This window comes from Cheilinus undulatus, linkage group 9 (genome assembly GCF_018320785.1).
Source record: "Cheilinus undulatus linkage group 9, ASM1832078v1, whole genome shotgun sequence".
Lineage (NCBI taxonomy): Eukaryota > Metazoa > Chordata > Actinopteri > Labriformes > Labridae > Cheilinus > Cheilinus undulatus.
In genome coordinates, this window is record NC_054873.1 from 17,436 (window position 1) to 39,184 (window position 21,749).

The 21,749-nt window shown below is 42.5% G+C and overlaps 2 protein-coding genes across 3 annotated transcripts in view; both read left to right on the forward strand.

Annotated features, from left to right (window-relative positions):
* The first annotated feature begins 766 nt into the window (after positions 1-766).
* Positions 767-16,386, forward strand: lsm14aa (LSM14A mRNA processing body assembly factor a). 2 transcript variants are annotated; one of them, XM_041795405.1, is made up of 9 exons: positions 767-1,061; positions 5,201-5,364; positions 5,445-5,601; positions 8,515-8,724; positions 9,459-9,641; positions 12,444-12,618; positions 12,812-12,850; positions 14,399-14,639; positions 15,637-16,386. In XM_041795405.1, the coding sequence occupies exons 1-9, from the start codon at positions 941-943 to the stop codon at positions 15,658-15,660; spliced, it is 1,314 nt and encodes a 437-aa protein (XP_041651339.1). In that variant the 5' UTR covers positions 767-940; the 3' UTR covers positions 15,661-16,386. The 2 variants fall into 2 exon arrangements, with proteins under 2 accessions (XP_041651339.1, XP_041651341.1); XM_041795407.1 differs by lacking the exon at positions 767-1,061 and adding an exon at positions 3,244-3,265.
* A 1,914-nt stretch (positions 16,387-18,300) lies between these two features.
* Positions 18,301-21,749, forward strand: part of LOC121515149 (glucose-6-phosphate isomerase-like) — a 30,659-nt gene continuing 27,210 nt past the window's right edge. Inside the window, exon 1 of the mRNA XM_041795776.1 lies at positions 18,301-18,551. Within this exon, the coding sequence (XP_041651710.1) occupies positions 18,433-18,551 (119 nt within the window). The 5' untranslated portion in view covers positions 18,301-18,432. The remainder of the gene's footprint in view (positions 18,552-21,749) is intronic.

Here is a 21,749-nt window from a genome sequence, read left to right on the forward strand (position 1 = left end):
CACAGTGGGTACTCTGTCCACCCTTAGAGAGTTTATAGAGACTTAAAAAAAGGAAAGAAATACGAGATCCAACCTTTCAGTGGGTCTAAGATAAAAAGAACATGCCCTAAAATCAAAAATAACTAAATCATGTCTGTCAAAATCCAATATATCCCCAAGTCACGTGTCTCCTGTGTTCTCTGACCTCATTTTATCTTATCACACAGTGATGGTAATAACAACAACGATAATAATAGTATTAGTAATATCCACTTTATTATTATTATTATTATTATTATTATTATTATTATTATCATTATTACTACTACTACTACTACTACTACTACTATTTTATTTTATTTTTTTAATGATTGTTGAACTTTCCAAACTATATTTATACAGTAATTTTTTTATGTTTACTTTTTGGCATGGTAACGTTATGAAGTGGAAGATAGGGGTGATAGGAGACACAGAACTTTTTAGACACTTTTATCCAGGGTATAAAGACAGAATTTGGGGTTTAGAGAAATTCTGACATTTAGCTCAACATTATAACTTAAATCTTAGAATTCTTGCTGTGATCTCAGATTTCTTTCTTTAACCTTAGAATTCAGATTTTAAAGAAAATGACTGACGTGATGCTGAATAAAGCAAACCTCTTCTTTATTAAAAAGAAAAAAAAGAAAGAGAGAGAAGAAAAGAAAATAACCCGTTCTATCTACCACAGATCTAGATCGCCTAGCCTAACGTAATCGCGCGAGATTATGATTTCCCGTTAGCCCCCGCGCGCAGAGCCATTCGATGGAGGATGAGGTAGCCATGTTGTAGCAGTGAAGAGATAGAGTTTGTGTCCAAGCACAAAGCGGATAAATTCGGAGTAGAACCGGTTCAGACAGCCTCGCAGTTCGGAGGGACCGTCCTCTCTGTTCCCTTATCGGACTAGAACCTTCTAGAAGGCACCATGAGCGGCGGAACGCCTTACCTGGGCAGTAAGATCAGCCTGATATCCAAGGCCGAGATCCGCTACGAAGGAATCCTGTACACCATCGACACCGAGAACTCTACTGTGGCTTTGGCTAAAGGTAGCTAGGCTAGTGCTAACATGACTCTACTGTGGCTTTGGCTAAAGGTAGCTAGGCTAGTGCTAACATGACTCTACTGTGGCTTTGGCTAAAGGTAGCTAGGCTAGTGCTAACATGACTCTACTGTGGCTTTGGCTAAAGGTAGCTAGGCTAGTGCTAACATGACTCTACTGTGGCTTTGGCTAAAGGTAGCTAGGCTAGTGCTAACATGACTCTACTGTGGCTTTGGCTAAAGGTAGCTAGGCTAGTGCTAACATGACTCTACTGTGGCTTTGGCTAAAGGTAGCTAGGCTAGTGCTAACATGACTCTACTGTGGCTTTGGCTAAAGGTAGCTAGGCTAGTGCTAACATGACTCTACTGTGGCTTTGGCTAAAGGTAGCTAGGCTAGTGCTAACATGACTCTACTGTGGCTTTGGCTAAAGGTAGCTAGGCTAGTGCTAACATGACTCTACTGTGGCTTTGGCTAAAGGTAGCTAGGCTAGTGCTAACATGACTCTACTGTGGCTTTGGCTAAAGGTAGCTAGGCTAGTGCTAACATGACTCTACTGTGGCTTTGGCTAAAGGTAGCTAGGCTAGTGCTAACATGACTCTACTGTGGCTTTGGCTAAAGGTAGCTAGGCTAGTGCTAACATGACTCTACTGTGGCTTTGGCTAAAGGTAGCTAGGCTAGTGCTAACATGACTCTACTGTGGCTTTGGCTAAAGGTAGCTAGGCTAGTGCTAACATGACTCTACTGGGGCTTTGGCTAAAGGTAGCTAGGCTAGTGCTAACATGACTCTACTGTGGCTTTGGCTAAAGGTAGCTAGGCTAGTGCTAACATGACTCTACTGTGGCTTTGGCTAAAGGTAGCTAGGCTAGTGCTAACATGACTCTACTGTGGCTTTGGCTAAAGGTAGCTAGGCTAGTGCTAACATGACTCTACTGTGGCTTTGGCTAAAGGTAGCTAGGCTAGTGCTAACATGACTCTACTGTGGCTTTGGCTAAAGGTAGCTAGGCTAGTGCTAACATGACTCTACTGGGGCTTTGGCTAAAGGTAGCTAGGCTAGTGCTAACATGACTCTACTGGGGCTTTGGCTAAAGGTAGCTAGGCTAGTGCTAACATGACTCTACTGTGGCTTTGGCTAAAGGTAGCTAGGCTAGTGCTAACATGACTCTACTGTGGCTTTGGCTAAAGGTAGCTAGGCTAGTGCTAACATGACTCTACTGTGGCTTTGGCTAAAGGTAGCTAGGCTAGTGCTAACATGACTCTACTGTGGCTTTGGCTAAAGGTAGCTAGGCTAGTGCTAACATGACTCTACTGTGGCTTTGGCTAAAGGTAGCTAGGCTAGTGCTAACATGACTCTACTGTGGCTTTGGCTAAAGGTAGCTAGGCTAGTGCTAACATGACTCTACTGTGGCTTTGGCTAAAGGTAGCTAGGCTAGTGCTAACATGACTCTACTGTGGCTTTGGCTAAAGGTAGCTAGGCTAGTGCTAATGACTCTACTGGGGCTTTGGCTAAAGGTAGCTAGGCTAGTGCTAACATGACTCTACTGTGGCTTTGGCTAAAGGTAGCTAGGCTAGTGCTAACATGACTCTACTGGGGCTTTGGCTAAAGGTAGCTAGGCTAGTGCTAACATGACTCTACTGTGGCTTTGGCTAAAGGTAGCTAGGCTAGTGCTAACATGACTCTACTGTGGCTTTGGCTAAAGGTAGCTAGGCTAGTGCTAACATGACTCTACTGGGGCTTTGGCTAAAGGTAGCTAGGCTAGTGCTAACATGACTCTACTGTGGCTTTGGCTAAAGGTAGCTAGGCTACTGCTAACATGACTCTACTGGGGCTTTGGCTAAAGTTGTTGTAGGCTAGTGCTAACATGACTCTCAGACTGTGGCTTTGGCTAAAGGTCGGTATCAGGTGGCTAGTGCTAACATGACTCTACTGGGGCTTTGGCTAAAGGTAGCTAGGCTAGTGCTAACATGACTCTACTGTGGCTTTGGCTAAAGGTAGCTAGGCTAGTGCTAACATGACTCTACTGTGGCTTTGGCTAAAGGTAGCTAGGCTAGTGCTAACATGACTCTACTGTGGCTTTGGCTAAAGGTAGCTAGGCTAGTGCTAACATGACTCTACTAAGGTAGCTAGGCTAGTGCTAACATGACTCTACTGTGGCTTTGGCTAAAGGTAGCTAGGCTAGTGCTAACATGACTCTACTGTGGCTTTGGCTAAAGGTAGCTAGGCTAGTGCTAACATGACTCTACCGGGGCTTTGGCTAAAGGTAGCTAGGCCTATGCTAACAGAATTCTACTGTGGCTTTATGTAAAGTTAAACTAGCTAGCCTGCTAATGCTACCAGCTACATCTGCTAACAGTTGTTGTCCTGTGGCTTGTCCTCAGATGTAGGTTGGTAAAAGTCGGTATCCAGGTGGATCCCAGTCCCTCAGGTCGCAGTAATTCGGTCCAAACAAACATGAACTGATTAGAAACATTAGCCCGGTGGCTAGTAGACTAGCTGCTGTGGTCCTGAAACAGAGAGTTAGCTGACAGAAACTCTCTCAGGGAGGTTAGTGGCGCTCTGCTCGCCGCTGAACATGCTGGCGTTCATCCTGAGTCAGCTCTGTCAGTTGGCAGGTTCACGTCTAACAGCCACTGATCCTCACACATTTGCTCCCTGCAGTTTCTGCTTATTTCTGTGATGATTGTGGATGAATTTACCTTTGGCTTTGCTGTATTTCTCTGTGTGTTTTAAGTTGATCGTCCTCACTCTTTGACCAGGTTTATCCCGTCATTGGTCCTGCTACAGTGCATTTTAACGGTCTGAGATCCTGACGTACTGATTTTGGTCTGCCATTGGTCTTCAGTCTTTGATTCAAACCTTCTCTGTGATCTAAACGTCCTCCTCAGGGTTTCTGTGTCTGTGCTCTGGGTGTCTGCTTGTTCTCAGATCTTTACTTGATGATCAGATTTCCATTCTTGTCTCAGTCAGGTTTGTACTGATTGTTTGTCAAACTGACACTCTGGTTTTTCTCTGACCCTAACCCACTGAGAGAGTCCCAACATTCCATCTCTCACACACACACACACCCACACACACACACACACACACACACACACACATCTCAGCTGACTTCCAAGCCCTACAGCTCCACCTTAATTCCTCCTACAGACTTCATTGTGGCTTAAAAAAGAGACAATTCAGGTTTCTATGCAGAATTCACTTGTTTGCTATCTTTGGCAGATTTTTAATATTATGTTTAAGTTTGATGATGATTTTTGGCTCTCAGACTTTTACTGTGTGTGTGTGTGTGTGTGTGAGATGGAATGTTGGGACTCTCTCAGTGAGGTCAAAGCTAATGTCTCCTGGAGAACAGTATAGCAACAACAGGCAGAGCTAGTGTGATTGGTCCAACCTGTTTCTGTTTCCTATTGGTTGGTTCATCAAAGGGCAGAATTGTGTTTACAGTCCAGAAAGTTGTGTAAAAAAATCAGAGAAGAAGCAGAATGGACCTGAATGAGAAGAGAATGTGGGGAACTGAGCTAGTTAGCTTTAGCATAGTCATTCACAGGTGCTTCAGCAGCCCAGGTAGCTCTAGTTTATCCTGTGAGCTTCAGATATCCCTTCTTTTGTCTGTTTCTCCTGGTCCTTTCAGCAGTATTTTGGCTGTTTAGAGGGACTGGAATCATTCTATGAAGTCAGTGAACAAGCTGATAGATGTGATGTGCCTTACGTTCTGAGACCAGCTGTAGGTGACTTGGCGAACTGAATCACAGCCAACGCCGTCAGCCTAGTTAGAGCTGCAGTGGCTCAGTTCACACTCTTTCAACTGTCCCTGAAATGCTCTCAGACTGTTGTTGTTATAAATATTTGGGATGGTGAGTGAGCTCCTAAAATCACTGATATTTTCAGGTTGAGCTGGCTTAAACAGCTGTACGTTTAACCCCGACTATGCCAACTGTTTCCTACCAGTCCCCCGGTGGGTGTTTTGGAGGGCTCTGTGATGTTTACAAGAGTGATGGTTCAGGATCTGGTCTGGTCTTAGAGCAAGTATTGGACCTGTTTCATACCGTATTTCTGCTTCCCAGTTTGTTCACTGGTGTTACCGTAGCGCTGATGCTCACCCTTAAATCAGCATGTGATTCAAACTGTGCTCCGTGTCCTCTCTGCAGTCCGCTCCTTCGGTACCGAGGACCGGCCCACCGACCGGCCCATCCCCCCTCGGGATGATACGTTTGAGTACATCATCTTCAGAGGCAGCGACATTAAGGACCTGACAGTGTGTGAGCCGCCCAAACCCACCTGCTCTCTGCCCCAGGACCCGGCCATCGTCCAGGTAAGCTCAGAGCCAGGTGAACTGTGGACTGATCCATGATGTGCCTTTAACCTCGTCTCCCTCTTTCTCCTCCTCCTCAGTCGTCAATGAGCTCCAGCTCGTCTTCTGCTGCCGCCGCTCCGACACCCTTCCAGTCTGCAGGTTCTTACGGCCTCTTTAACCGGGCTCCTGTACCTGCCTACAACCAGTTCACCTCCAGCCCCCTGGTGTCCCCCCAGTTTGGACCAGTTGGTGTTGGTAAGCTTCCTCTAAGAAGTGACAGTGAGAACAGGAGGTCAGAGGGCATGATGTCCAAGGGTTCGGGGTCTGTGAGTGGCTCCTGCACCACGTAAATCATGCTAAAGAAAGAGAGAAGGGGCTGATCATGGCATCACTGTGACGGCTATCAGTCCAGGTCTCCCACCCTTTCCCTACATAGATGCTACTGTAGCACAGTTAGCTACAGACGGGTAAATGTTACTGTAGCACTGTAAGCTACAGACAGGTAAATGTTACTGTAGCACTGAAGGCTACAGACAGGTAAATGTTACTGTAGCACTGTTAGCTACAGACAGGTAAATGTTACTGTAGCACTGTAAGCTACAGACAGGTAAATGTTACTGTAGCACTGAAGGCTACAGACAGGTAAATGTTACTGTAGCACTGTTAGCTACAGACAGGTAAATGTTACTGTAGCACTGTTAGCTACAGACAGGTAAATGTTACTGTAGCACTGTAAGCTACAGACAGGTAAATGTTACTGTAGCACTGTTAGCTACAGACAGGTAAATGTTACTGTAGCACTGTAAGCTACAGACAGGTAAATGTTACTGTAGCACTGTTAGCTACAGACAGGTAAATGTTACTGTAGCACTGTTAGCTACAGACAGGTAAATGTTACTGTAGCACTGTTAGCTACAGACAGGTAAATGTTACTGTAGCACTGTAAGCTACAGACAGGTAAATGTTACTGTAGCACTGTTAGCTACAGACAGGTAAATGTTACTGTAGCACTGTAAGCTACAGACAGGTAAATGTTACTGTAGCACTGAAGGCTACAGACAGGTAAATGTTACTGTAGCACTGTTAGCTACAGACAGGTAAATGTTACTGTAGCACTGTTAGCTACAGACAGGTAAATGTTACTGTAGCACTGTAAGCTACAGACAGGTAAATGTTACTGTAGCACTGAAGGCTACAGACAGGTAAATGTTACTGTAGCACTGTTAGCTACAGACAGGTAAATGTTACTGTAGCACTGTAAGCTACAGACAGGTAAATGTTACTGTAGCACTGTATGCTACAGACAGGTTAATGTTACTGTAGCACTGTTAGCTACAGACAGGTAAATGTTGCTGTAGCACTGTTAGCTACAGACAGGTAAATGTTACTGTAGCACTGTAAGCTACAGACAGGTAAATGTTACTGTAGCACTGTTAGCTACAGACAGGTAAATGTTACTGTAGCACTGTAAGCTACAGACAGGTAAATGTTACTGTAGCACTGTAAGCTACAGACAGGTAAATGTTACTGTAGCACTGTTAGCTACAGACAGGTAAATGTTACTGTAGCACTGTAAGCTATAGACAGGTAAATGTTACTGTAGCACTGTTAGCTACAGACAGGTAAATGTTACTGTAGCACTGTAAGCTACAGACAGGTAAATGTTACTGTAGCACTGTTAGCTACAGACAGGTAAATGTTACTGTAGCACTGTAAGCTACAGACAGGTAAATGTTACTGTAGCACTGTAAGCTACAGACAGGTAAATGTTACTGTAGCACTGTTAGCTACAGACAGGTAAATGTTACTGTAGCACTGTAAGCTACAGACAGGTAAATGTTACTGTAGCACTGTAAGCTACAGACAGGTAAATGTTACTGTAGCACTGTTGGCTACAGACAGGTAAATGTTACTGTAGCACTGTTGGGAGGTATTGATCACTGAGGTATTGACAGAGGTATTGATCATTGAAGTTTTAACAGAGGTATTGATCCCTGAGGTATTGACAGAGGTATTGATCACTGAGGTATTGACAGATGTATTGATCATTGAAGTATTGACAGATGTATTGATCACTGAGGTATTGACAGAGGTATTGATCATTGAAGTTTTAACAGAGGTATTGATCCCTGAGGTATTGACAGAGGTATTGATCACTGAGGTATTGACAGATGTATTGATCACTGAGGTATTGACAGAGGTATTGATCATTGAAGTTTTAACAGAGGTATTGATCCCTGAGGTATTGACAGAGGTATTGATCACTGAGGTATTGACAGATGTATTGATCACTGAGGTATTGACAGATGTATTGATCATTGAAGTATTGACAGATGTATTGATCACTGAGGTATTGACAGAGGTATTGATCATTGAAGTTTTAACAGAGGTATTGATCACTGAGGTATTGACAGATGTATTGATCACTGAGGTATTGACAGAGGTATTGATCATTGAAGTTTTAACAGAGGTATTGATCCCTGAGGTATTGACAGAGGTATTGATCACTGAGGTATTGACAGATGTATTGATCCCTGAGGTATTGACAGAGGTATTGATCATTGAAGTATTGACAGAGGTATTGATCCCTGAGGTATTGACAGAGGTATTGATCACTGAGGTATTGACAGATGTATTGATCCCTGAGGTATTGACAGAGGTATTGATCATTGAAGTATTGACAGATGTATTGATCACTGAGGTATTGACAGAGGTATTGATCCCTGAGGTATTGACAGATGTATTGATCACTGAGGTATTGACAGATGTATTGATCCCTGAGGTATTGACAGAGGTATTGATCCCTGAGGTATTGACAGATGTATTGATCACTGAGGTATTGACAGAGGTATTGATCATTGTAGTTTTAACAGAGGTATTGATCACTGAGGTATTGACAGAGGTATTGATCACTGAGGTATTGACAGAGGTATTGATCATTGAAGTTTTAACAGAGGTATTGATCACTGAGGTATTGACAGAGGTATTATTACATATTGATCTTAGTTGTGTTATCATTATCAGTAGACATGAACTTTCCCCATCCATGGACTAGTTTCCATCAAACAGCCTGTGACGCTGTTCATATGATCAATGCTGATTAACCCTCTGATCACATCAATCACTCTGATTGGTCACTCACTTTTCTCACCTGCCCTCTCTCCTCAGGACGCAGCAGCCCGAGTCTTGACCCTCTGAGGAAGAGCCCCACTCTGGACCAAGTGATCCAAACCTCTCAGTCAGCCTCGACCACGGCCCCCTCCGCTCCGGCCCCCGGACACGGACGCAGGAGCCCCGCCCATGGACGCACGGCCCCCTTGATGGTGGGTCAGGGGGGTCAGAAGACGCAGCAGCATGATGGCGTGGACACAAGGAGAGGTGAGACTGATGTGACTAAAATCTGAAGTTCATTGGCCCTGAAACGACATCAAACTCATGGAGCCAAAGCTTTAAGAAAAACAAAAACTAGTGAGGAGGTCAGTACCATTGATTGGGGGGACCAGGCCCTAGTTATACAGGATTTTTGTGCATCTTCATTGGGTTCATGGTTCTCCTAAGCGTCTGTCCTGAGGTAGAAGTGGTTTTTGCATCCCAGCTCAGCTGCACTGGTCCAGGGGCACCCTGGTTCTCTGAGTGAATATTAAATCTGCTTTATTTGATGTCTGAAGGTGCTTGATGGCAGCAGGTCTGTGTTCTGTTTGAGTGTGGTGTGGAGACTGAAAGACTCTGCTGTTCCAGGCACTGACGGCCCCAGACTGCTGAAATCAGAGAGTGATCAGACTGGAGGTGAAGGCAGGGAGTCCTGTAAACGTTCCTCAGGTTAAAGTCGTCGTCCATCCACTCTGCATGCCAGCGGACCCGTTTTTCTCTGCTAGTGACGTGTTTTCCTATTGACATGCTGCTCATGTCAATGGCGGCCATGCTGACTCAGACCAGAGCTTCCTGAATGATTTCCTCCATTTCCTCCACGTTTGGTTTCTGCTAATGTCCCTGCTGCCATCGTGGACGTGTGCTTTAGTTTTCTTCCTCATGTTTCTGTGTGATGTGTTCGTGTTAATCCTGGTTTTTGATCCTTTGATTTAACAACAGATTTTTCCTTTATTCTCCTTCAGTGGGCCCAGGGGGGCCGGCTAACCGGCGTGGACGAGGAGGTGGACACCGCGGCAGAGGGCGCTTCAACGTTCGCCGAGACGGACCAATGAAGTTTGAGAAAGACTTTGACTTTGAGAGCGCCAATGCCCAGTTCAACAAGGAGGAGATCGACAGGGAGTTTCAGAGCAAGCTGAAGCTCAAAGGTAGTGTCTGCTCTGGATAATGTTAACAAGAATTATTGATATTATTTTACTGTTGTGGAGAACACAAGAGGTCTGACACAGGACCATCACAGTGGTAGGTAAAAGTCTGACACATCAGTCTGTTTATCTCTGGTATGGGAAAGTAGCCAGGTAACAGGAGACAGAGTATTACCAGGTTAAAGAATAGTAGTAATATTACTGTAAATTTGTTAATAAAGACTGAGAGAATATCAGTAATGTTACGGTAATATTGTTAATAAAGACTGAGAGAATATTAGTATTATTACAGTAATATTGTTAATAAAGAGCGGGAGAATATTAGTAATATTAAGGTCATATGTTGAATAAAAACTGAGAGAATATTAGTAATATGTGACCAAAGCTGGTAAAAACTCCTGCAAGTCGTCCGTGGTCATTTTTGAGTTTTTTACACATTATGAAAGCGTAGATTCCAGGCTTTCTAATGGTGTATCACACACCTTAATCTGAGCATATTTTACAACGATATGCTCATTTGAATTTCAACTCCTAGTTCCTGTTTGTTCTTAGAAAACCAGACTCAAAGTTTCAGGACTTTTCCTACCTTCAGGCAGGCCAGGTAATGGGCGTGAACAACAGGGCCACATTTACATAAAGTCCACCCAAACCAAGCTTCTGGATCGGACTGGTGACGCTCATCAAAATATTCCCATAGGAAATCTGCCTTCATCAAACTTTCACTGTCAAATGATCCTGAAGTCATCCCAAGTCTGTTGATAATTCTTGCTGCTTCTTTATTGTCTCTTCTTATTTCTTGGCTGCAGGGTGCATCTTGAGGCTTATTGATAAAGGTGATAACTAGAAACAGCTGTATACGTGCCGACAGGGGTTGGAGTTTGAGACATGCGCTGTTTGTTATTGTCCATCTCAATGGGCGAAATTGGGAACAATGGCAGGCTGAGTGGCCAATTATCACCCAGCAGTTTCGCCTTCCCCTCCCCTCAATCTCCCCGCAGGAACTACAAAAAGAGGGCATTTTTAAACACAAAATTAATGCTTTTAAATACCACATTTGTGTTACTTTTTTCATCAAATGAGTAGTTTAAATGTCGGACTTGCATAAAATGAGAAAAAAACAAAAAAATGATCATTTTGAAGAAAACAGCTTTGTATCCATTTTTCTCAACCACCGGAATGTCGACTTTATCTGGCTTTGGTCACATATTACGGAAATATTGTCAATAAAGACTGAGAGAATATCAGTAATATTACGGTAATATTATTAATAAAGACTGAGAGAATATCAGTAATATTACGGTAATATTATTAATAAAGACTGAGAGAATATTAGTAATATTACGGTAGTATCTTGAATAAAAACCGAGAGAATATTAGTAATATTACGGTAACATTGTTAATAAAGACTGAGAGAATATTAGTAATGTTACGGTAATATTGTTGATAAGGACTGAGCGAATATTAGTAACATTACGGAAATATTGTTAATAAAGACAGAGAATATTAGTAATATTACAGTAATATTGGGAATTAAGACTGAGCGAATATTAGTAGCATTACAGAAATATTGTTGATAAAGACTGAGCGAATATTAATAACATTACGGTAACATTGTTAATGAAGACTGAGAGAATATTAGTAATATTATAGTAACACTGTTAATAAAGACCAAGATAATATTAGTAATATTACGGTAATATCTTGAAGTAAAAACTGAGAGAATATTAGTAATATTATAGTAATACTGTTAATAAAGACCAAGATAATATTAGTAATATTACGGTAATATCTTGAAGTAAAAACTGAGAGAATATTAGTAATATTACGGTAACATTGTTAATAAAGACTGAGAGAATATTAGTAATATTACGGTAATATTGTGAATAAAGACTGAGAGAATATTAGTAATATTACGGTAATATTGTGAATAAAGACTGAGAGAATATTAGTAATATTACGGTAATATTGTTGATAAGGACTGAGCGAATATTAGTAACATTACGGAAATATTGTTAATAAAGACAGAGAATATTAGCAATATTACAGTAATATTGGGAATTAAGACTGAGCGAATATTAGTAGCATTACGGAAATATTGTTGATAAAGACTGAGCGAATATTAATAACATTACGGTAACATTGTTAATGAAGACTGAGAGAATATTAGTAATATTATAGTAACACTGTTAATAAAGACCAAGATAATATTAGTAATATTACAGTAATATCTTGAAGTAAAAACTGAGAGAATATTAGTAATATTATAGTAATACTGTTAATAAAGACCAAGATAATATTAGTAATATTACGGTAATATCTTGAAGTAAAAACTGAGAGAATATTAGTAATATTACGGTAACATTGTTCATAAAGACTGAGAGAATATTAGTAATATTACGGTAATATTGTGAATAAAGACTGAGAGAATATTAGTAATATTACGGTAATATTGTGAATAAAGACTGAGAGAATATTAGTAATATTACAGTAATATTGTGAATAAAGACTGAGAGAATATTAGTAATATTACAGTAATATTGTGAATATAGACTGAGAGAATATTAGTAATATTACGGTAATATTGTGAATAAAGACTGAGAGAATATTAGTAATATTACAGTAATATTGTGAATATAGACTGAGAGAATATTAGTAATATTACGGTAGTATTGTGAATCAAGACTGAGCAAATAATAGTAATATTACGGTAATATTGCCACCTAAAGAAGGCCCTTGTTCTGCCTTCTCCACTCATTTTTGGGGATTTCAGTCATGCTCTATAAAATATTCTCGCTGTGTTCACAGATGAGAAGACGGAGAAGTCTGAGAAGGCGGTGAACGGCGAGGATAAAGGTGACTCTGGCGTTGAGACTCAGAACAGCGAGGGGAACGCCGACGACGAGTGTGACCCACTCGGCCCCAACTGTTACTACGACAAGTCCAAGTCATTCTTCGACAACATCTCCTGTGACGACAGCAGGTAGGAAGCAGCAGCTCTGGAGGTGGATGATGATTGGCTGATAGTTCAGAGGAAGTAGACAGAGAGGACATGCTGACCCGCTGGGCTGATTATTTCTCATTTATTATCTCTGAAGTGATTCATGGGACGCTCCGCAGCCTTCTGCGTCTGCTCGGACAGATAAATAACGGCTCTGATTCTGATTTGTCCTCAGGAAAGCCAACGAGAAGTCTGGAGGAGCAGGATTCCCACGGTGAGTGTCAGACTGGTGAAAGGGAGATTAGATTAAAGGCTGATCTACAGTCGGGACGTCCCAGTTTAGACTCTGATATGACAACCTTATCAGATGCTGTTTGATGCCAGGACATCCACGGGGGAAGTCCTGGCTGTCAGAGGAGTTGGTCTGTATCACACGTATGTAGGGCTGAGATGTGGCCAACATTTTAGAGCAGCTGCAGCTCCTGAATCATTACAGCAGCTTTATAAAATCACTTAAACCGCTTTAAATCAGTGCTTCAGAGCCTCTCTCCACCCATCCCTAGCAGTTCCAGCATTTCTGTGCAGTTTAGACCATTTCCAAGGGGTGTTAGGAAATACTGATGAACTGAAATATTGCGATATTTCACAGTGCAATACTGTATCGATATTTTAAAATGCAGTATTGATATTTTGTTAATTATTAATTTACTTTGTTGGTGTGGTAGTTTGGGGTGTAATTTCACCTCCTGACCACTAGTTGGCAGCAAGCAGTTGACTCCTTCCTCTTCTCCTCTGCTTAGACAACGAGATCACGCGAGACTTCCGGTCTGAGTGAGGTGGTTGCCTGAGCCAGTGCAGCTTCTGCTGCATTCATAGCAGATATGTGGACTAATTTTGGCTTCCAGAACATTAAAGACGGTACAGACTTAGACAGGAGTCAGAACTTAGACAAGATACGCCACGCCAGAGTGAAATACTCAGACGACATGAAGAACCTGAGAGCTAGACATCGTAACGACAGCATTACAGCTAACGGCTAACACCATAGGAGCCTGCTGAAGCTACTGCTGGGTTTTACTCATGTCACCATAATTACAGTCAATATTTAGTTTAATATTTAGTTTATTTGTAAGGACCTGCTCTGTTGTAGTGTCGTTAAGAATGGCGGCTTCCATAATACGATCAAAACACCGTCCCGTCCCGTCATGTCGTCCTCATGACAGTCCATCGGTCCTCAAAGCTGGACATGAGCATCAGCTAGTCTCTAAGAGTAAAGACGTACAAGCTGATAAACCAGGAAATATAAAAGATCCGAGTACATTTACTCTAGATTGATTTATTTTTCCACTTTTCTTTTATTTTAATTTATTACAACACATGAAAAAAATCCTTATCTTCAGATCACACAGAGTTAAAATTCAAGATGATCCAGGAACATTTATTTAGTAGTACTTAATTTTTTTTATTTATATACTTAACATTTAATCTGAATACATTTTTCTTATTGTACATATTTATTATATATATTTCCAGAAATATCGGCACCCCTGTATCAGCAGATTCTTGTCAGTACACACCCCTACCGTCTCCTCTGTGTTAGAGTTTTATTAGACAGAAGGTTCTGAAGCTCTTCAGTCCCAGAACCGTTAGATCAAGACGTGGTCTTAGTCTGGGTCAGTATCATGGCTGAATGTCTCCAGATCTCAGAATATCAGTGGGATTAAAAACTTTAAAGGTTTGACCTCAAAGCAGAAATACCTGGATGTTTAAAGATGATTGTTTTTCTAAACCCCTCCTCCTGGTCCTGGTCCTGGTCCTGCAGGGAGCGGAGGCAGACCTGGGCGGAGGAGAGGAGGATGAACGCAGAGACATTCGGCATCCCACTCCGTCAGGGACGAGGCCGTGGTGGTTATCGTGGACGCGGCGGGATGGGCTTCCGTGGAGGGCGGGGTCGCTCAAGCAGCCGAGGGTCCTTCGGGCCGCCACAGGGAGGCAGCGGTTTCAGGGGAGGATACAGAGGAAACCAGGCCGGCCGCGAGTTCGCCGACCTCTCAGCATACAGGGTAAGGGATTATTTAGGGCCTTAACAGGAGCAGGGTTTAGAATTTATGCTACCAGTCTGACCAGTTTACTCCCAGTATAACCAGTTAACGCACAGTGTAACCAGTTAACTCCCAGTATAACCAGTTAAGGCACAGTGTAACCAGTTAACTCCCAGTATAACCAGTTAAGGCACAGTGTAACCAGTTAACTCCCAGTATAACCAGTTAACGCACAGTGTAACCAGTTAACTCCCAGTATAACCAGTTAAGGCACAGTGTAACCAGTTAACTCCCGGTATAACCAGTTAACGCACAGTGTAACCAGTTAACTCCCAGTATAACCAGTTAAGGCACAGTGTAACCAGTTAACTCCCAGTATAACCAGTTAACGCACAGTGTAACCAGTTAACTCCCAGTATAACCCGTTAACGCACAGTGTAACCAGTTAACTCCCAGTATAACCAGTTAACGCACAGTGTAACCAGTTAACTCCCAGTATAACCAGTTAACGCACAGTGTAACCAGTTAACTCCCAGTATAACCAGTTAACGCACAGTGTAACCAGTTAACTCCCAGTATAACCAGTTAACGCACAGTGTAACCAGTTAACTCCCAGTATAACCAGTTAACGCACAGTGTAACCAGTTAACTCCCAGTATAACCAGTTAACAGTGTAACCAGTTAACTCCCAGTATAACCAGTTAACGCACAGTGTAACCAGTTAACTCCCGGTATAACCAGTTAACGCACAGTGTAACCAGTTAACTCCCAGTATAACCAGTTAAGGCACAGTGTAACCAGTTTACTCCTAGCATAACTAGTTGCCTCCCAGTATAATCAGTTTACTCCCAGTATAACTAGTTGCCTCCCAGTATAACTAGTTGCCTCCCAGTATAACCAGTTGCCTCCCAGTATAACCAGTTTACTCCCAGTATAATTAGTTTACTCCCAGTATAATCAGTTGCCTCCCAGTGAAACCAGTATAAACCCCGCCCCTTCTCTGTGTCCTGTCTTCCAGAAGGACAACAAGGTGGCGGCGTAGTCCCGTGGCGGGCCGGTCCAGAGGAGCAGCGGTAGTTCTACGGTCGTCTCTAGTTTTTGTCACCAGCACTGAGGTGGACTGCTCCCACAGAGAAGGACCCAGACCGGCAGCTGGTCTCGGACCAGGACCGTCTGGTCTCGGACCAGGACCGTCTGGATCCTGGAGGCTAAAGGACGTTGGCGTAGACTCACTCATAGCTTTATTTATCCTCTCCTAGATCACAGGCTGTCTGTATTTTTCTACTCTCACTTAGAAACGGTGTGGTCTCCTCCTGTGCTCGTCTTTCTCACCTTTCTGTTCTCAGTCTGCCGTAAGCGTAGAGCCGTCTCCTCGCCGCCTCCTCGCCGTCATGTTAAAACATTCAGAGGTTAAACGTTAGTGTAGCGCTGCTGGAGGATGCCACCTGTGGACACGCGTAGTTTCTAAAGCTCCCACACCTGTGGGATTAATTCAGGATTTATTCTCAGCATCAGGACGAGACGAGAGCTACCACCACAGAGATGAAGAGTCTGGAATATAAATAAATATTTAAATAGAAACAAGAAGGATGAAAGATTTGGTACTTTTAAATTTCTAATCTGAGGTAATCATACTGACATGAATGACCACATCAAGGTTTCTGTTTTTACTGACATGAGAAATCAGAGGAGAGTTTCTGTACATCAGTGTTGTCCAGCAGGGGGCAGCATCAACACTTCCACTGATAATAAAGACGTTTTAATGAGATCTGATTGACGGCTTTGTTTAATAGACCATGGATAATATACACCAGTTTCTCTGGATCTTAGGGTCTTTAAATCCTCTATAGCTGACCAGGTGTAGACTGAGGTTAAAGTCAGCTGACCAGGTGTAGACTGAGGTTAAAGTCAGCTGACCAGATGCAGACTGAGGTTAGAGTCAGCTGACCAGGTGTAGACTGAGGTTAGAGTCAGCTGACCAGATGCAGACTGAGGTTAAAGTCAGGTGATCAGGTTTAGACTGAGGTTAGAGTCAGCTGACCAGGTGTAGACTGAGGTTAAAGTCAGCTGACCAGATGCAGACTGAGGTTAGAGTCAGGTGATCAGGTTTAGACTGAGGTTAGAGTCAGCTGACCAGGTGTAGACTGAGGTTAGAGTCAGCTGACCAGATGCAGACTGAGGTTAAAGTCAGGTGACCAGGTGCAGACTGAGGTTAGAGTCAGCTGACCAGGTGTAGACTGAGGTTAGAGTCAGCTGACCAGGTGTAGACTGAGGTTAGAGTCAGCTGACCAGGTGCAGACTGAGGTTAGAGTCAGCTGACCAGGTGTAGAGCTTTGTCAGCTCTGTGAGACTTCAGGACTTTCTCTGATTTTTCAGTTTTTTTCTGATTAGTACGATCATGTCTCTCTGCAAGGGTTTAGGCATTCATCTACCACCGTACACTCAGGCTGTATTATTGGCACTGATCTGCCGCCATACCTCCAGGCTGTATTATTGGCACTGATCTGCCACCGTACACTCAGGCTGTATTATTGGCACTGATCTGCCTCCATACACTCAGGCTGTGTTATTGGCACTGATCTGCCGCCATACGTCCAGGCTGTATTATTGGCACTGATCTGCCGCCATACCTCCAGGCTGTGTTATTGGCACTGATCTGCCACCGTACACTCAGGCTGTATTATTGGTACTGATCTGCCTCCATACACTCAGGCTGTGTTATTGGCACTGATCTGCCTCCATACCTCAGTGCTGTATTATTGGCACCGATCTCCCACCATACACTCAGGCTGTATTATTGGCACCGATCTGCCTGCATACTTCCAGGCTGTATTATTGGCACTGATCTGCCACCGTACACTCAGGCTGTATTATTGGCACTGATCTTCCTGCATACTTCCAGGCTGTATTATTGGCACTGATCTGCCACCGTACACTCAGGCTGTATTATTGGCACTGATCTGCCTCCATACACTCAGGCTGTATTATTGGCACCGATCTGCCTCCATACACTCAGGCGGTATTATTGGCACTGATCTGCCACCGTACACTCAGGCTGTATTATTGGCACTGATCTGCCTCCATACCTCAGTACTGTATTATTGGCACCGATCTCCCACCATACACTCAGGCTGTATTATTGGCACTGATCTGCCTCCATACACTCAGGCTGTATTATTGGCACTGATCTGCCTCCATACACTCAGGCTGTATTATTGGCACCGATCTGCCTGCATACTTCCAGGCGGTATTATTGGCACTGATCTGCCACCGTACACTCAGGCTGTATTATTGGCACTGATCTGCCTCCATACCTCAGTACTGTATTATTGGCACCGATCTCCCACCATACACTCAGGCTGTATTATTGGCACTGATCTGCCTCCATACACTCAGGCTGTATTATTGGCACTGATCTGCCTGCATACTTCCAGGCTGTATTATTGGCACTGATCTGCCACCGTACACTCAGGCTGTATTATCGGCACCGATCTCCCACCATACACTCAGGCTGTATTATTGGCACTGATCTGCCTGCATACTTCCAGGCTGTATTATTGGCACTGATCTGCCTCCATACATTCAGGCTGTATTATTGGCACTGATCTACCTCCATACATCGGCCTGACTCAGTACATGTGAACAGGGCGGGGTCCACTGTGATTGGTTCCCCGGGTGTCACCACCTCCGTCCCCGCTGTCAGCTGTGACTCTGCTCGGTCATCTCCTCCGGATCTCCGCACTGACACCACACCGCGTCAGAGCAGCTAAAACCCGGGGAACCTCCGCCTGAAACACCGTCCAACACATCCAACATGGCGCTCAGCAGTGACCCGAACTACAAGAAGCTGGAGCAGTGGTACAAGACGAACGCGGGAAAGCTGAACATGAGGGACATGTTCGAGTCCGACCAGGACCGGTTCAGCAAGTTCAGGTAGGGGACAGGTGGGCAAAGGGGTGATCAATGAAGGTATCGATCTGATCAGGGAGGACGGAGGCTGTTTGAACAGAGTTTTCTTGTTTTTGTTTTAAATCTGCACAAATAACCCGCGTTAATGTCTAAAAACACAAAGAGGTGTCTAAACTACTCAGTCAGCCTGAGATAATGTCTATTAATTACAGACAGGTAAAGGTGTTTTACCTGTCTCTGATTATTAGACATTAACACGGTCTAATTTAGAGGTTAAAACACTTTTAACTGTCTCTGATTATTAGACATTAACACGGTCTAATTAGCGGTTTAAAGTGCTAAATTAGACCGTGATAATGTCTGATCATCAGCAGGAACCTCTCTCCTCTCTACTTGTGCATGTGGCTGTTCAGGAGTTCGTCTTTTTTAGTGATTAAAACAAGAACTGCCCTAATATTGAGTTCCTGGTTCTGGTTCTGGTTCTGTGAGATTGGACTAGTATCTAATTATCCCAGATCAATAAAATCCTTAGACCTGACTCTGGTCCTGGTAGTGTCTCTGAAGTTCAGACCTGCCCCGATAAAGACCACTATCTATGAGTGAACAGTCTCCTAGACAAGGTCATGCTAACATCTGCACCTCTCAGAGGTCTGGCCCTGACGTCAGACCCTCTCAGGTGAGATGTTCTTACCTGTCAGATCAAACCTGGATCTGAACCGTCAGCAGGCCCCGACAGGCCTCACTAGGGGTTAAATAACACCGCTAACCCTCTGTAGCTAAATGCTATATTCACTGCGCCCGTTATCGGACAGTGTTGCCAGTGTTGCACTGCAATCCGTGACCGTGTTAACTAGTGACCTCCGCCGGATGCGTCAGCAGCGATAGGCGCCGTGGAAAACAATATTCCCGATAATAGCTATAGATAAAAACACATCTATACCTTTATAACTTATTTCATCAAAGATACGTCTAAACGTCATATCTGATACTCAAGTAGGAGCCCTTTAGACTCGCTAGACGTCACCAGACAACACGGGGACCTGCTGGACCGTAACACCGAGCTAGCGCCGCTAACAGTTTCTCTTTATAAATGAAATACATTTTAAATGGAAGCTTCGGATTCTCAGCAGGAAGGCCTTCGGTTTGTCTCTCAACGTCTACGAACAAGAGTCACCAGATAGCACGGTAACAATTTGAAACAGAACAACCGAGAACTCCTGCTGCCGCGACAACCATGTATGTTTCCGGCTGAAGTCTCCAAATAACACGGTCCCGCTTTAAATCGTAACACCCAGATCTTAACGTGCTATTTCCGCGTCCCGATTTATATCTGAAGGTTATAAATGTGGAATAAAGGCTCCAAGTCGGACCATGACTCGGTAGTTCGAGTCTCTCTCTAGTCTTTAATGAGATAATGAAGATTGAACCGTGCTAATGCTAAGCTAGCTGTGGACTGAGTCCGTTAAATAATAAAGATCCATCACTAAAATCAGTTATTGATCCGGTTTAATGTGATCAACAGTTGGAGCAGAAGCTGCTAAAAAGATGAAAACAGGAGAAAAGTCCGAAATGTGACGGACCTGTTGATCTTCTTCCTGATAAATGAATCAGGCCTAACGGGGTTAACGTTCATTATCTGTTATTCTATTAAATAATAATCTCATCATTACCGCAGATTATTTAACTCTAACCTACAGACAGAGAAAGGCTGTTAGAAATCATGTCGGCAGCTGTGATGAGTGAGGTCGAAGCTGTAGAGGAGCAGACTCCACCTGTTAGCATGGGCCGTCCGATGATGGAAGCAGCGGGTTAAACAGTGTTTAGACCGTGTCAATGATGAGATTAAACATCAATAAATAAATCTAACGAGATCACTAAATGATAAACCTCAGAGACAGAGCTGTGAGGATTAGAGAGAGGGTTAGGGAAGGTGGAGTTCTCCCTTGTGTGTGTGTGTGTGTGTGTGTGTGTGGGGGGGGGGGGGGGGGGGTCGTCTACGTGCGCTGGAGCACATCCTTCAGGAGGTCCAGACCAACAGAGAACAGCAGAGGAATAAAAGAATAATGATAGAGGAATAAAAGAACAATGATAGAGGAATAAAAGAATAATGATAGAGGAATAAAAGAACAATGATAGAGGAATAAAAGAATAATGATAGAGGAATAAAAGAACAATGATAGAGGAATAAAAGAATAATGATAGAGGAATAAAAGAACAATGATAGAGGAATAAAAGAACAATGATAGAGGAATAAAAGAACAATGATAGAGGAATAAAAGAACAATGATAGAGGAATAAAAGAACAATGATAGAGGAATAAAAGAATAATGATAGAGGAATAAAAGAACAATGATAGAGGAATAAAAGAATATTGATAGAGGAATAAAAGAACAATAATAGAGGAATAAAAGAATAATGATAGAGGAATAAAAGAACAATGATAGAGGAATAAAAGAACAATAATAGAGGAATAAAAGAACAATGATAGAGGAATAAAAGAATATTGATAGAGGAATAAAAGAACAATAATAGAGGAATAAAAGAACAATGATAGAGGAATAAAAGAACAATGATAGAGGAATAAAAGAACAATGATAGAGGAATAAAAGAATATTGATAGAGGAATAAAAGAACAATGATAGAGGAATAAAAGAATATTGATAGAGGAATAAAAGAACAATAATAGAGGAATAAAAGAACAATGATAGAGGAATAAAAGAACAATGATAGAGGAATAAAAGAACAATGATAGAGGAATAAAAGAACAATGATAGAGGAATAAAAGAATAATGATAGAGGAATAAAAGAACAATGATAGAGGAATAAAAGAACAATGATAGAGGAATAAAAGAACAATGATAGAGGAATAAAAGAATATTGATAGAGGAATAAAAGAACAATAATAGAGGAATAAAAGAATAATGATAGAGGAATAAAAGAATAATGATAGAGGAATAAAAGAACAATAATAGAGGAATAAAAGAACAATGATAGAGGAATAAAAGAACAATAATAGAGGAATAAAAGAACAATGATAGAGGAATAAAAGAACAATAATAGAGGAATAAAAGAACAATGATAGAGGAATAAAAGAATATTGATAGAGGAATAAAAGAACAATAATAGAGGAATAAAAGAATAATGATAGAGGAATAAAAGAATAATGATAGAGGAATAAAAGAACAATAATAGAGGAATAAAAGAACAATGATAGAGGAATAA

Bases quoted from the DNA above. Each gene is read 5' to 3' on its own strand.
- lsm14aa (XM_041795405.1), top strand. From the start codon at position 941: ATGAGCGGCGGAACGCCTTACCTGGGCAGTAAGATCAGCCTGATATCC. The intron at 8,725-9,458 runs GTGAGACTGATG...ATTCTCCTTCAG, and splicing joins TGGCGTGGACACAAGGAGAG to TGGGCCCAGGGGGGCCGGCT. The intron at 12,619-12,811 runs GTAGGAAGCAGC...ATTTGTCCTCAG, and splicing joins ATCTCCTGTGACGACAGCAG to GAAAGCCAACGAGAAGTCTG.